The 17,466-nt window shown below is 28.2% G+C and overlaps 2 protein-coding genes and 1 pseudogene across 2 annotated transcripts; 1 reads left to right on the plus strand and 2 right to left on the minus strand.

Annotated features, from left to right (window-relative positions):
• On the plus strand, positions 2,373-3,352 carry LOC104702758. The gene has a single exon (XM_010418672.1). The coding sequence runs from the start codon at positions 2,475-2,477 to the stop codon at positions 3,339-3,341; it is 867 nt and encodes a 288-aa protein (XP_010416974.1). The 5' UTR covers positions 2,373-2,474; the 3' UTR covers positions 3,342-3,352.
• LOC109125496 (putative nuclease HARBI1) lies at positions 4,094-11,962 on the minus strand. Its single transcript, XM_019227154.1, has 2 exons — positions 11,939-11,962; positions 4,094-4,651 (listed from the first exon to the last, which is right to left on the minus strand). Exons 1-2 carry the CDS (start codon positions 11,960-11,962, stop codon positions 4,094-4,096), a joined length of 582 nt encoding a protein of 193 aa, XP_019082699.1.
• Positions 5,216-8,534, minus strand: LOC104702759 (annotated as a pseudogene).

Here is a 17,466-nt window from a genome sequence, read left to right on the forward strand (position 1 = left end):
TTTTTTTTTTTTTTTTTTTTTTTATGCTGTTTAAATTCGATTATGTAAAGATCGGAGACCATATGATCAAGTCATGGAGATAAGATTTTCTTGATATTTTTCTTTTCCATGTACAGCTGTTTTTTTCTTCGAAAAAGAAAAGAAATAAATTTTGGATAGTATTGTCACAGAAACAGAAACAAGGCCCACAACCATAATTTTGAATGGCCGGTTGCTGCGGATTGATATTCTGAAACTTTTATTACATTCATCCGATCCATCCAATAATCATTAAATGATACCTTCCAAATACCATCTCCAATGGTTTTCCCTATTTTTTTCCTCCATAATAGAGGTGAGTTTTACTCCAATCCACCTCTATTCTCACCTCTAAAATAAAGATTGCTATTTTTTCTTTTATATATAGAGGAACCTTTTGTAGGAAAAAATAGAGTTCCTCTATAAATAGTGAAAAAATAGCAATCTCTATTTTAGAGCATCTCCAATGGTACTCTATACTCTATTATAGAGTAATTTTTGCTCCAATGGTACTCTATTTTCACCTCTATAATAGAAATTGCTATTTTTTTCTCTATTTATAGAGGAACTCTATTTTTTCCTCTATAGATAGAGGTGAACTATTTTATTTGCAAAGTAGTCCTCTTAATTTTTAACTTCTTTTATTTATGACCAAAATAAATAAAATATGTATTTTTAAGAACTAATAATATAAATTTAAGTATAAATATTTATTCTAAAATATTGAGATTACCATTTGCAAAAGATAATTTTATGAAAGTGTTACAAAATTTAAAGTAAAATGGGTTAGTTTGCAATTTTTAAAAATAAAATGTGTTAATTGTAAAATAAAAATAGAATCTATTTGAAATATTCTTTTATAGAGGAAAAAATAGAGAAAACCATTGGAGATGGTCTTAGAGATAAAAATAGAGGTGGGTTGGAAGAAAACTCACCCCTATTATAGAGGATCTCTATTATAAAAGAAAAAATAGAGTACTATTGGAGATGCTCTAAGAAATTAGAAGTTGCAACTTGCAAGAGAATTGTAGGAGACTCGAGAAATATCACACCAAATTAAAAAAACCAATTTTAGTTCTACCTCAAAAGTTTGAAAACTTCAAAACATACAAAATATAATAAGACCCTTTCATAATAAAATGGAAGATTCTCAAAAATAACACCAAAATAATTTTTTTTTCCAAACTTAGCATTACATCTCTAAAATTCCAAAAATAGCACTAATTAATCTTTTAAAATTAAATCATAAATTCAAAATATTAAACCCCCCTTAAAACTATATCCTAAATGTAAAATTGAGAATCCAAACCTAAAAAAAAAATTGAAAAATTAGTTTTAAATATTTGAATGTGTTAAATAGTGCTATTTATGGAATATGTGCTATAATTGTCTATAAAACTTGTTTTAGTGCTATTTTAAAGTGTTTCTCAAACAAAATTTGTATTGTTTTTAAATATATATATATATCTTATTATATAAAGTATGCTTTCAAAAGTTACTAACTCACCAGATCGTGACACGTGTCAATTTCAAAAGTTACTAACTCATAAGATCGTGACAAGTGTCAATTTTATACAAATTTCTAATTTTAAAAGAAAAGAAATCTTTTAAAAAATCAAGAAATAAAAATAGTACTAATCATAAAATAAATTATATATTAGGTTTTAATTTCGAAAACTAAAAGAGAATTTGTGGCATCTTTTTAGCTTGATTGTAGGAAAGTTCTCAAAAAAGTACTATAATATTTTATTTCAAGTAAAAACAAAATTATAAGAATTCTAAAATTACGCATATCCTGAGTTTATGAAGGGGTCTTAAAATTATGGAAGAGGGTCTAAATGATTAATAAACTCTTAGGAAACTTTTTTTTTTTTGTCAACTCTTAGGAAACATTTTCAGATTGAACTATGCTATAAATTTGTTTTGGTGTTATTTTCTAGTTATTTTGGAACAAAAAAATTGTTTAATGGTATGGTATTTTAATCAGGGTATTTCTCGTAACATTAATAGAATAATTAATTTCAAAGGTGATATTTGTTGGCACTGAAATTGACATTTGAAACTTAAAGACAGAAATATCTGCAAAATTTTGCGAATTTTAACTGATATATGCTTTATATGGATACATTTTATATGCATACTTTAGTTCTAAAAACGATATCTGGTAAGGAAAGACTAATAACGTCTTCGTTGATCATCAATCACCATCAAACTATATTATTTGATTTTTGTAATGTGGTTTTGAAAAATAACAGAAGAATGAAAAGTAAGGTGAGCTGGCTAACTCTAAATAGCAAAATCCTCTCCAAACCAACCAAAAGTTTGAGTCATGCAACAACAACCACTTACTTTTCCCATGCAAACCCTAATTTTCGCATCCTCTCTTAATTCTCTCTCTTTCGTCTTTCCTCTAGACCAATCTCCACCGCACATCTCGTAACTCCCACCTTTCTCCAATGGAGGGGCCACGGCTTCCTCCTTCCGCCACCGCCCCTGAATCCGATGATGACAAACCCGATGATCCTCCTTCCGTCTGGCACCGTCCAACCTCCAGCCTCCCTTCATTGCCCTCTCAAGATCCTCCATCACACCATTGGCGTAACAATTCTCTTAATCTCTTTCCATTACCAGCCACAACTCTTTCGTCTCTTCCTCCTCCGGATACAATCCCTGAGCTAGAGACGTACGTTGTCAGAGTCCCGAGAGATCAAGTCTATTGGACCCCTCCTCCGGAACACGCAAAATACGTTGAAAAACGCCGCAAGAACCCGGAGAAAAACAAAAAAAAAGGGTGCTCTAAACGTCTTATGTGGTTCTTCATCATCTTGGTCGTTTTCGGATTCATCCTCGGTGCAATCACTATCATTCTACATTTCGCATTTAACCCCACTCTTCCTCTTTTTGCGGTCGAGAGATTAACTGCAAAACCTAGTAATTTCGAGGTCATGTTGAGAGCCGAGAATCCAACGTCTAACATGGGGGTACGCTATGTGATGAAAAAGAACGGGGTCGTTTCCCTAACGTACAAGAACAAGAGGCTGGGAAGCGGGAAATTTCCGGGGTTGTCCCAGGCCGCATCTGGATCCGACAAGGTCAATGTGAAGCTTGATGGGTCGACCAAGAACGCAGCTGTACAACCTCGTGGCTCGAAACAACCATTGGTTATGATACTGACGATGGAGCTGAAGGCTGAGTATGAAGCAGGGCCGGTCAAACGGAACAAGGACGTGGCGGTGACTTGTGATGTTAAGGTTAAGGGATTATTAGATGGGAAGAAGGTTGAGATTGTGTCGGAGAATTGTGAGAGTGAGTTCAAGAACTGACATTGGTTCTATATATATATATCTATATAACATGATTGTGTCGTTNTTTTTTTTTTTTTTTTTTTTTGTGGAATGTACCTTTGTTTTGGAGATAACATATAAATTTAGGCTGTTTACCCCGGATGGTCAATCAAAACTGCTTCTCATATTTAGAACTCAGAAGGAAGAAAGAAAAACTTCTCTTCCTTTTACTTGGGCTCATCTATATAGTTGGCCTCAATGTAAAGGTAAAACTTCAACTTATGAAACTTTTCAGATACCAAGGGTCCAAATGGTGACTGCGGTTTTGGTTGTGCAGGAAAAGCGGTTTTAGAGTGCGGTACGGTCAACTGCGGTACGTGCGGTTTGTGTGACAAGTGCAGTTTATACAAAATAAGCGGTACAAAATGATATTTGATTGGTGAAAAAACTATTTGCGGTTCAGTATTAATTGTGTGAATGGTAAAAAAAGGAAAAGCGGTGCGGATTACATATATTATAAATAAATTTATTAATAATTAGTATGTTTGTATATTATTGTATGTTATAAATTAATAATAAAAATAATTATATTTATAAATCTTAAATACTATAGTTGATCAAAAAGGACTTTTTTTTTTGTCTGACATATTGATAAAATGTTCAACTATAAAAATATACATTTTTTTTGAAAAAATTATCGATTATTTAGATTTCCCATAACATATTTACAATAGTATCTCTTATTTGCGTCATAGCTTCTCCATCTGCTATCTCTGTTGCATCCATGTCACCTATACATGCTCAAAATTTTGGTTGTTGTTCGTCTCAGTCAGTACATCTACGAAATCTGCATCCGAGAAATTTGAAATCCTGATGAAATTATGTAGTCCCACTGTAGCCATTACCACTCTTTTCTGAATTTGAACATTATATATTTCAGAAAGTATCCTCCACTTCTTCTTCCAAACTCCACACGTTCTTTCAATAACTGAATGTAATGATGCATGACATTGGTTGAACAATTCATGTTTATTCCTTGGAGGAGGACCAGAATGAAACTGGGACATATGATATCTCACAACTCGATTTCGTGATGATCTATAAGGAGCAAGAAATCCTTGTCTGTTTGGATAACCAGAATCAACGAGATAATACTTATCTGATGGAGGCAAAGGAAACTCGGTATCACTTTGTTGTGCCATTTGCAGAACAGTTGTATCGTGGCATGATCCTGGTGCTCCATTCCAGATATATGTGAATAACATATTCAAATCACATATTGCCATGATGTTCAATGATGCATTATCGTGTCGATTCCAATACATTCCTTGTAACTCAGGCTTTACTTTGTTCGCACACATGAGTCCCATCCATAGCTCCAACGAATCCACTAAAATATGGCCAATATCTTCGGTCTACTTGAAGTCTTTCAGGAATGCGATACAGCTCTTGTCTTGTTGGAGTTCTAATATAATTACATGCTAATAACTCGGTTGCCTTAAGAACTTCCCTAAATTTTCTTTGCACAAGTCTCTTGATTTCGGCCAAATCTTAAACCAACATCCCTTTGAACTTCATTGTGCCCACATATCCGTAGAAACATAGCCACACTCTCTTCAATCCCTACATTTAATGTTGGTTGTAGACCATAGTTTGTTTGCAACATATTACACAATGTCGTGAAACATGGAAGTGACATTCGTAATAGTTGAAGACAAGCAACATCATCTTGTTGTAGTCGATCCATCCCATACCTCCATCAGTTTGTGTTGGTGCCCTTTGAAAATATCGATCATAATAAGTCAAAGCTGGTTGAATTACTAATTCTTCAAATTGTTCATTTTCCAAATTCCACAGTTCAATTCTCTCTTCATAATTGAGATTGTTGAGGCCTTGTGATCGCAGTTGACATATACGAAATGCCTGAAATTCATTACAAACGACATGTCATTATACATATATTATTTTAAAATAACAAATTACATTAAATTTAAAATAAAATTTTAACATAAATGAGCCAAAAAAAACAAATTGATAAAACGAAATAACAACAAATTAATCTTCATCTCCGATATCGCTTTGATTATTTTCATTTGGTCCTTGAGAGGTTCCCCAAATATTGAAAAGACCTCCTGGTCTAGGTGTTTGTTGTATTTGTCCACTTTCAAAATAGTTTGTGAAATCGAGACCAGATGAAGATGTTTGTTGAATGATAGGTGAAGTTTCTTGTTGAGTATTCCTCGTATTTTCAACTTGGTCACCAAGTGAAAATCCGTACGTAACATTTACCGGAATCGTTCATGATGATTCGCCTTGTTGAACATTTTGTGTTTGTTGCCATGGTTGAATGTTTGGCGGTGTTCCCCAATGTGAAGCATTTGGCGGTGTGCCCCACTGTGGAGCATTTGGCGGTGTACCCCAATGTGAAGCATTTGGCGGTGTGCCCCACTGTGGAGCATTTGGCGGTGTACCCCAATGTGAAGCATTTGGCGGTGTGCCCCACTGTGGAGCATTTGGCGGTGTACCCCAATGTGAAGCATTTGGCGGTGTGCCCCACTGTGGAGCATTTGGCGGTGCTCCCCATTGTTGATAATCAGGTCCCCAAAAACCAGGTGAATTTTGCGCTCCTAAATTATTACCCACAGAAGATGGATTGTTGGATGATAGACCTCCTGAATGGGGACTCCCAAATGAATGGCATGCACCTAACTGTTTTGGCACATCTTGGTTATTCCGCGAAACACCAGTCATCGCTTCCAACAATTGTAGCTTATCCTCGTCGGTGCTTGAGGCTATGTCAATGAAATATTTACGCCAAAACACTAGCTCCTTAAGTGCATTAATACAGGCCCAATAAAATCTAGTATGTTTGGGAAGGTCAAGATCATTAAATATCGCTTCTGCCTTTTTAAATTCATCATAATCATCTTGGTCAAAACCACCAGGGCGTAGTTGTTGAAAGCTTTGTCGTTGGAATCTCTATAGCCAACAATGGTGTCTTGTATTGTTGTCTCAAAAGATTGTCTCCTACGAGTTCCTTGTGAACCACTGCCAGTAGAAACTCGTGAGCTTCCTCCAGATCTTTGTGAATTAATCCCACGTCTGGCGGTTGACTGCAAATTTAGCCTCCCACGTTGTTGGCCTCTGCGAGCAGAATTTTGGTTCGTGTCATCGTCATCAATGGTAACATGATAACCTTCTTCTTCTTCGTCTTGCGTCACAGGAATTTGAGGTGGAACGTCACCACTATCGCTGTCTTAATCACCATGATCCTCTTCATCATTTGCATGCTCGTTCATCAACTGTTCTCTTCTTTGTCGAGCAGAGTGTTGAGATTGTGATTGAACATCATGTAATATGAAACATCGTTGCATCACATCCCAAAATTGAGGTGGCTTTCGGTTCAAGCTTTTTGTTACTTTGCATCCCTATAAATTTAAATTATTTAGATTCGTGATACCATAATTTAAAACATATCTTGATGAGTAGAAGGATTATTTATACTTACAAACTCTTGATCCTTCCACCATGAATCAGATGCATATATCATGGATGTATCATGATCAACCGTGATTCCGGTTTTATGCGTAAGAACCTTCCACCTTTTGTAACTTTTTTTGAATTCATCAAGTTGTTTTTGAAGAATCCATAAGTTATATTCATGTTGAATGCTTGGTTAAATTTTTCTACCATATACTCTCTACCGATAGCAGTAGGATTCTTAAGAGTATAATTATTCATCGCACTTGCTTCGTCGAACAATTGAATAAATGTTTTTTCCTGAATGTACGACCATTTATACTTGTCTTTGTTCTACAAATTTTGAAAATACAATGTCACATATTTTATAAAATATAACTATTATTTTAAGTTTTAAAGAAAAGCTAAAGAAAATTTACCCATACTGTTGTTTCCGTAGGAGGAGTTAAATTTTCGGTTGGTTGATTTGAACTTGTTTGTCTAGAAGGATTTGTGTTTCTTCGACGATTAGAAGACATATCTACATTTAATGAAAGTCACTGGTTATTATACATTTAATAAAGTATTAATATTTTTATTGTTAATAAGAATTCTTTTAAATATATAGTTTTACTTCCAAACAAATATATATTTTCATATATACATATACATATATATATATATATTAGTTAGGAAAAAAAATTAAAGATGATATGAAACATAATGAAAATGTTCAATTGCTATATAAATAAACTAACATGTATAATTTTAAAAAAAATAAGTAAACTGGATTACAAATTTTTTTTAAATAACAATATAATTAATACATGGGTGTTTTAATAACCACTATGATATTTAAATAGCATATACAATAGTATTATTTACTGAACAATAAGATTATTATTTTTATTAATTTTCAACTTAAAACACATACTACAACTCTATTTATTGACATGGAAACTGCATTTTAAATCAGTTTTTATAAATTTAAAATTTAACAAATCATTTAAAAGTGTTTTTTCATTAATTCATTTTAAAAATATATTAAACAAAACCTATATAACATTGTTTTTATAAAAAAATGAGAATAGTTTTGTCAATAATAAAAAAAAAATTATATGAGAGTGATTAAAAAAAACATTATCTTAATGGAGTATAGTCAAATCTGAGAGAGAGGAAATTAGGTTTTGATAAAAAAATATCTAAAGAAAATAAAAAATGTGAGAGTGATTAAAAAAGAAANTAAGTAAACTGGATTACAAATTTTTTTTAAATAACAATATAATTAATACATGGGTGTTTTAATAACCACTATGATATTTAAATAGCATATACAATAGTATTATTTACTGAACAATAAGATTATTATTTTTATTAATTTTCAACTTAAAACACATACTACAACTCTATTTATTGACATGGAAACTGCATTTTAAATCAGTTTTTATAAATTTAAAATTTAACAAATCATTTAAAAGTGTTTTTTCATTAATTCATTTTAAAAATATATTAAACAAAACCTATATAACATTGTTTTTATAAAAAAATGAGAATAGTTTTGTCAATAATAAAAAAAAAATTATATGAGAGTGATTAAAAAAAACATTATCTTAATGGAGTATAGTCAAATCTGAGAGAGAGGAAATTAGGTTTTGATAAAAAAATATCTAAAGAAAATAAAAAATGTGAGAGTGATTAAAAAAGAAAGAACATTAGAAAAAAAAAAGAACATTACCTAGAAGGGGAATCGTGGGGGGAGAGAGAGAAGGGAGAGATTATAGTTTTTAGGTTTGTAGCATAGATAGATATCTCATATATAATACATTTTAATATTAAAAAAATGTATTAAAGGAAACATTTATTAACTGCGGTCTAGAAATCCGCTGGTTATTGCCCATTGATTTTTTGAAATGTGGTCCAAATTATTATCTTCTCAACAGTCCGCTTTTTGTTTTTTGTTTTTTTTTTAAAACGCACATTAACTCTTTTTCTTCTGATTGGCTACACCTGTGCGGTTTTGATTAATTTTTTTTGAAAACCGCAAATTATCTGCTTCTATTCACTGCCCAACTGTTGCATCCAAAAAGTCGATGGGATGATTCTGAGTGCTATTGGTTTTTACTCTTTTCTGGTATAAGAGAATATAGTTGAGCTAAGTTGGTGTTATTTTTTAGTCTTATAAAGAAAAGTAATGTCCAACCAAATCGGCGAAAGGGAGTTAAGTCTTGTCACCTGGATTTGAATAGTATTGGTCACGAGGTTCAACTGTTCAAGTAATTTAACATGGATTTCCTCAGTTTTAAGAGATTAGTCTTTCAACCTAAAAATATTTTGGATTACTCTTAAGTTATAAAAAAAATGTAATGTCCGAGAAGTGTTTTTTTTTTTCTTTATAAACCGAGGAATTTCATACTAATATCCAAATCATGAACATGAAAAGTTGTATATTCTATCCATTTAAAATGTCTGATGTGGTCAAATTTGATGGAAATGACAGTAAAACACACACATACAAATTTTGGTCCCCTAATTCTTTTTTTTTTTCAAAAGGTCCCCTAATTCTAGAGTTATATTTTCAACCAATCGATTACCATAAATTGTTTAAGTACTTCAAAATTATTAATTATCTTTTAAACAAAGATTTATTAGACTCTACATTGTACATACATATATATGTACAGACGCAAACTTAAAGAATATATATTGAATTTAGTAATCCAAACATCTCAAATTATAGCTTACAGTTTGGGGAGCAATTTTGTTTCAAATTCAAGGTTAACTAATTATCACTACTTAGTTGACAAGGCCCAAATGCAGATTGACTTTCTAGTATACTATAAAAATTTTTAGGGCATGCCTAAAAAAAAATTCTTAAAGTGAATTTAACATATTGTAATTGTTTAACAGAGTACAAAAATGAAAATGGCAAAAAAAAATCTGAAAAAGAATATCGACAAAAAAGTATTTCTAACAATTTTTCCAAATAGCCAAAAGAAAAGGTCCTTTGGAGTTTTGAATTTCAGAGCACATTTTCAAAATGCAATGTTTTTTTTCTAATTTTTGTGAGCTAGTATTTATTTTAAATATACTTGATTTTTATTTTAATTAAATATAAATATACTTGATTTTTATTTTAATTAAATAAAAATGTATAAAGAATCAATTAATTTAGCCACTACTATCTACCAAGAAAAGGTTGAGTAGTCATTTTCATGAAACCAAAGTGGAGAGACAATTATTGTGTATAAAGATATTCCACTAGAAAGTGAAACAAATATGTCCAATTATTTATTTAGGGCACACATTCTTAATTATGATAACATTATTGTTACCTTTTTAATTAATTACATATATTTCGAAGAAGATAAAACGATGAATTGAATAGATCTGTCTCGACAGTCCAATGAATTTTTCATTTTGGAGTAATAATCGGATTAGGCCTGGGCGTTTGGATATCGGATCGGATTCGGTTCGGATTTTTTGGATTTTGGATTTTTTGGATATTGATTTTAACATCCATTTGGGTATTTATAAAATTTGGTTCGGTTTCGGTTCGGATAATTCGGATTTCGTATTGGTTCGGATATGATTGTCGATAACCAAAATTAAACCAAAAGTTACTGAACAATGATTTATTCATATATTTTTTAATCTTATTGTACCCAAATAACCATACTAATAAAGTATTAGGACAAAAAAAAAAGATAGAAATTAAGTAAATGACAAAGTTCTCACATAACCATACAAATACATAAAAGATATAAGGCATATCTATCGGAATATCATATTATTTCTTATATGTTCCGTTATATTCGGATATCTATTAGATATCGGTTCGGATCGGATAATATCCGATATCCAAAATAACGAAAGCCAAGAATCGATCGGTTATTTCCTTAATATCGGTACGGTTTTAATCTGCTTATTACGGTTCGGATACGGTTCGGATTTTCGGATTCGGATTTTATGCCCAGGCCTAAGTCGGAGAAAAGTTTATACAAATAAGTGAAAATATTTAGAATATCAATAATAAATATTTTTTGACATAATAATATTAAGAATATCAATATTAGAGCATAGTTCCTTTCCTTGCTTTAATTTGTCTCTTTTCTATAACTAGGTTTTGAACCCACGCTACGCGTGAGTTTATTTGATATATTTTGATAAAAAATATATATGATTGATTACGGTAATAAAATATTATCTCATAAAATAAAATAAAATTAGTACTAAGGAAAAAAAATTAAATTTCAGATACACAATTTTTAAAAATATAAAAATCAGTTGTGTTATAAAATCAAATCTGATAAAAAAAATCATAAATATAACTTGACGTCCAGGCGAGGTAAATCAAATTGATGACCTTACATATCCTAAACCATTTTCTTTGACCACAAAAAAAACGAAACAATTTTATAATCATGAATTTAACTCATTTTCATATTTAATTGATCGCTACCACCTATGTTTTCATGTTTTTTATTTAATGTTTTATTATTCTTCATATTCTTTCTTGTCATTTTCATTGTCAAATTTTGTGTTAATTGTCATCGTAACTTTTACCATTTGGTTCTTCGTTATACTCTTTTTCTTCTTCTTCCTCGTCAACTTCTTCACATTCTTCCACTAAAAAATCTTTTTTTTGGCTACCACACAACTTGTTAACCCATCAAACTCCAAGAACAAAATCATTTCTTTTCTCATAAAATTTGTGAAATTCATGATTACCAGCATAGTCAACACATGCACCCAATTATTGACAATTTTATCCATATACTTATTTGGTTTTAGATCCACGCATTTAGAAACTTCTCAAACCAAAATCCTTACTTGGTTTATAATATTTTAAAAACATAATAAAATATACTAATAATTATTTATTTAATATGAATCATATGATATATAGAAATATGAGTACACTATAAGAACATATTAATTGTAAATAAATAATATCATTTATATTATATTATCAAATAATATCAACCATATCATATTATGAAATAACCGTAACCGTATATAACAATAACCGCTTTAACCGTAACCGTATTTAAGCATAACCATTTAACCGTTTGTTAAACGGTTTTGGTTAAGGTTACAAAAATTTCTAACCATAACCGATGGTTAATAAACTTTAACCGTGACAACCGTAACCCTGGCCATGCCTATGTATAGCTAATTAAACATGTGTGTTTGTCGTCCATCTTTCATCTTTAAACCTCAAAATTTGACTCAAACATCAAATTAAGGTCTTACGATGTCAATCCTTCTTCCTTAGACCCAAAAATAAAAAATTAATGAAAGAATATCAACTCATCTATAAAATCATACATAAAAATATGTTTTACAGCTCATAAGAAATAAAAAGCACAAATGTAGATAAATAAGATAATTTATATTTTGCATCAATATTTATAATATTTTAAATTTTGAAAAGATTTCGAAATATAAAATTTGAACCTTTTAAAAATTTTCAATATTTATAATATTTGAAACTTTTAAAATTTAAAACTTGTAATATTTAAAAACTTTTTAAAAGCTAAGAACTTTTAAAAGTTTCAATATTTATAATATTTAAACTTTTAAAATTTTTAAATATTATAATATTTTTTTTGAAACTGTTTAAAGTTTTAATTTGATCAAATAAAAAACCAGATCAAAGCAAATAAAACTTTTAAACTTGGACGCCTGATAAATCAAGCTTTTCTGCTCATTCGTTGTTGGAAGCATATTAATCTTATTTATACTGGTTCTGAACGATTGTCTAAAATATTTCTAGCCGATGTGGGATATTGTGCTTAGTTCTTTGATTTCCATAAATTTAAAATTTTTCTTTTTCTAAAAAATTTTGTAAATTTAAAAAATGTTAATGAATGGCATGTCAAATCATGATAGGTTGTTTAAAATAATTTTTAATATAGAATATTCTAAAAATTGTATAAAATGTTAATAAGTGATATGTCAAATTTCTATTGGTTGTTTAAAATCCTATGTGGACGGTCTTAAAATCTTATATCTCCTACTTTTTATCGGTATAGATTTGTCTCGGGTTATTAAATTTAGAGCATAGTTTCTTGCAAACTGTATATACATAATTGATAATTCTTTTGATCAATCAATCTCATCAATCAAAGGTGAATAGAACGGTACTTTTTAGCTTATAAAACCCATTGATTCGACATGGTATGTTGGTTGGAATGCACGCCGAAGCCTCTTGTTTGTGTGTTTCTCACTTTACTCTACTTTCCTTCACACCACATTACAAAGTTCCTATTTAAAAAGAAAATTTCCTTTTTTGTTACTTTTTTTTTTCTTTTGGGCAACATTTTTTGTTACTTTAAACTTTGTTTTATTTTGGTGTTTGATAAAAATTGACCATCCACTCTAAAGAAAGACATTTAGATTTTGCAGAAAATAATATATTTTGTAAAAAAATTCCACCTTTCAGACGTGTCAGGAGAAGATGATTATTCAAGTAAACGGAGTGGTGATCAATGTTTTGCTCCCTATAATTTGGGCATCTGAGTCACATGCATCCACATGTTACCAAACAGTTTGGAACATCCCACAGATCATACTTCTTCTTTTTTTACTACGAGCACATACATTTTCAGATTATTTTATTGACAATAGTTTAGGTTATTTTCACATAATAATAAATTAGATTTGGACATGTGCTAAAGTACAGATTGAATTAGTTTTAATTATCTTATAATTTTAGAATAAAATATAATTTATATGATTATTTTTAGAAATTTTTTTGGATAAAACATTATGCAATAAAATCTAGTAAGTTTTAATTATGATGATTTGAAAAAAATACCTATTTTGCAAGTTTTCTATTGTTAATTTTGTAATTTTATATATGAGAAATGGTTATGTTTGTTTTTTATTTTTATTTTAATTTTTGAACATGTTTGGTGAAAGTTTTTTAATATGATTTGTGCTTAGCTAAGATTTTATTTTCAACTGCAAAATAAGATCTCGGAAATCACGATTAAGTATGATAAATTGCAAATATTTTATTCCTTTTTACGCCTAACAATATATTTTTATGGCTAACAGTATTTATTTGGTAACAATATATGGAATACTAAAGATTTTATTTTGGAAATTGTATAAATCATTAGAATACTCTCTTTAATAGGATTTTTTGGGATATTCTTAAGTGTATTTATATAGCTCATATATTGATCAATTAATCTATAACCTTTTTGTAACCAACTTATATTTCATCTATGTAACATATTTTGTAACCAACTTATAAAAATTATATAGTCTATAAAAAAAGTTGTGTACTTCCGTTTTATTATATAGGGGATTTTCCGAAAAGTATATAACTTGTTCATTTCGGATATCTATGTTCTTTGCATAACAAAATTCATTAACAAAAATGACGTTTATATTGTATCAAAAAAATAGCAATAGCATTTAAACAAGAAAATGACACTTACTGAAAAATAAAATAAAATTCTAAAACATTATGTGGGATAAATGAGAAAATAATCTCTTGCATGATTTGTGGATTAAACAAAAAAATCTTTGGTCAGCGGATTTGCAGGTAACTCAATTACTTAACTCTTATATTCTATGACTGTAACTCTTATATTTTTCTTCAGAAAATTATATATTGTTCTAACTTCAAACCACATAGCATCCGAAATTATTAGCTGCTAACTATGGGCTGTAAGATATATAACTTTCGGCTAAATAAAATAGGACAGTATTTAAGAACATCAAAACTAATTACCTTTGGTAATGTTGTATTATGTTATGTCGACTCTGATTGTCTGTCTACACACTTATAGTTTCTCCAAGAAAATTAACTGATTGTATGGCAACACCAAGCGTTGGTCCAGTCAATGGAGTATTTTAATTTGATTACATTAGTCACATGATTGTACGACATTTACTTTTTCATAATTATCCACCATGTTTAGTTTATACATATATTCAGATTTTCAATTAATATATCCCCTATATAATAAAACAGAAGTACACAACATTATTTTATAAACTATATAATTTTAATAAGTTGATTACAAATAGGTTAAGATTAAGTTTTATATTATTTGTATAGTCTGGATTTATTGTTTCTAAAAATATTAAAAAGAATATTCTAAAGAATCATTTGATATCATCTAACTTACCATATTAATTTCCTTTATTAAATTATTCATCAAATAAAATCTTTTGATATCTAATTTAATATATTAATTTGTTAATTATTATTATAATTCACCTCTCATTTTTATATATGAGTCTATTATAATTAAAAACATAGTTTTATTTCCGGATATACCATAAGTTGAATTTTTAAAAACAAATATAAATGATTCAATCTACAAAATATTCAATTTTTATAAATATTATTCTTTAAAATAATATCTATTGAATTAAAAATTTTACTGAGTAACGGGTCAAAATTTGAATATTTAAAATCAATTTCATACTTTTTGTTGAATTTTATATAATATAATAAACTTTAAATAATTTGTTTTGAAATGTTTTTAAAATATTGAAATTTGATATTAAAGTTAGAAACTATAAACACTCTAAATTAGTTTGTTATAGCAATGTCAATAATATGTCACTATAATATGAAAGAATTTTAGAAAACCAAGTATATTAAAACAAAAAATATAACAATATATTAAATTACTTATAATATAATAACTCGCTTTTTAAAAACCAAATTCACAAAATAAGTGTCTTTTTCAAGCCATTATATTTAATATATGATTTTATTACATAATATTTTATCCAAAAAAAACTTTTAAAAACAATCACATAAATTATATTTTATAAAAAATTACAATATAAATAAAATAAATTTCAATCAGTGCTCTAGCACGGATCTTAATCTAGTATAATAGGGATTCGTAATTATCGTCATGAATCTATAATCCATCAAACCAGAACCCAATATTATCTAATAAAATTATAGTTACATGTTTGGAACAACTTATATATATGTCTCCAATCGTTTGCATTAATTTGGCATTTTGATTTTAAACGATTGAAACGGTTAACATATGATTTCACCAATCAAAAGAAATGTTTATATTATATTCTCATGTTTCACGCTAAAATATATATATATATATATATATATATATATATATATCTTAGTAAAATATTTTCTACAGAAGAGTAGAATAAAAGTATTTACTCCAAAATTCACTTTTTCGTCTTATTACTCTCACTTATTTTATTCTCCCACCAATCATGTCCATAATAAGGATAGATAAATAAATATATCCTACTAGTTTGTTTTGGTGCTATACTATCGAACTATGACCATCTAAATTTAAATCCATATGTTGTATTTTTTTTTTCTCGAAAAGGTTTTCATATATTGTATTGTTATTTGTTAAAAGAATGTCATATTAGACTACTATTGTAACATAATGGGTGTCTGCTATTTCAATTCAATAACTAGATTAACACAGGTGTTAGAGCACAGGTTGAAATTTATTTTGTTTTACATTGTAATTTTTTTTATAAAATATAATTTATGTGATTATTTTTAAAAGTTTTTTTGATAAAATATTATGTAGTAAAATCATATATTAAATATGATGACTTGAAAAAGACACTTATTTTGTAAGTTTTATATTGTTAATGATTCTAGATAAGTATCTGTGCTATAACACGGTTAAATTTTATTTTATACAAAATTTAGTATATTTTCTATTTTAAAATAAATTTTTAATATGTTGTATTAGTTTATGTACGTGAAGTTATTTCAACAATGTATATTGTACCTCATGACTTGAATGCCATTATAAGACATAATTTTGTGAATTTGGTTTTTAAAAAGCGAGTTATTATATTATGAGTAATTTAATATATTGTTATCTTTTTTGTTTTAATATACTTGTTTTTTAAAAAAAAATTCAGATTATAGTGACATATTATTGACATTGCTATAACAAACCAATTTAGAGTGTTTATAGTTTCTAACTTTAATATCAAGTTTCAATATTTTAAAAATATTTCAAAATAAATTATTTAAAATTTATTATATTATATAAAATTATAAAATTCAACAAAAAGTATGAAATTGAATTTAAATATTCAAATTTTTACCTGTTACTCAGTAAATTTTTTTAATTCAATAGATATTATTTTCAAAAAATAATATTAATAAAAATTGAATATTTTATAGATTGAATCATTTATATTTGTTTTTAAAAATTCAACTTATGGTATATTAAGAAATAAAACTGTTTTTAATTATTCGTGCAAAAAAACTATTTTTTAATTATAATAAATAACATGAGAATTTATTTGTTTCCCAAAATAAACTCATACATAAAAATGAGAGGTGAAGTATAATAATAATTAACAAATTAATATGTTAAGCTAGATATTAACGGATTTTATTTGATGAATAATTTAATTAAAAAAATTAATATGGTAAGTTAGATGATATCAAATGATTCTTTAGAATATTCTCTTTAAAATTTTTGGAAACAATAAATGCAAACTTACAAATAATATAAAACTTAATCTATAACCTATTTATAAACAATTTATTAAAATTATATAGTTTACAAAACAATGTTGTGTACTTCCGTTTTATTATATAGGAGATCCTCTATAAAAATAATAATAAAAAATTTAATAAAAAATTTACGGTATATATAGTAACATTAACAATGAATGTAGACCATATAAATAAGGCTCTACATTTATGAGATTT

The sequence above is a fragment of the Camelina sativa genome, chromosome 7 (genome assembly GCF_000633955.1).
Source record: "Camelina sativa cultivar DH55 chromosome 7, Cs, whole genome shotgun sequence".
Taxonomy (NCBI): Eukaryota; Viridiplantae; Streptophyta; class Magnoliopsida; order Brassicales; family Brassicaceae; genus Camelina; species Camelina sativa.

Excerpts from the sequence above, each read along its gene's own strand:
- LOC104702758 (XM_010418672.1), top strand. The coding sequence starts at position 2,475 with ATGGAGGGGCCACGGCTTCCTCCTTCCGCCACCGCCCCTGAATCCGAT.
- LOC109125496 (XM_019227154.1), bottom strand. The coding sequence starts at position 11,962 with ATGGACGACAAACACACATGTTTA. Across the intron at positions 4,652-11,938 it reads ACGACAAACACACATGTTTA|AAAGTAAAGCCTGAGTTACA; the intron begins ATTAGCTATACA and ends ATGTGTGCGAAC.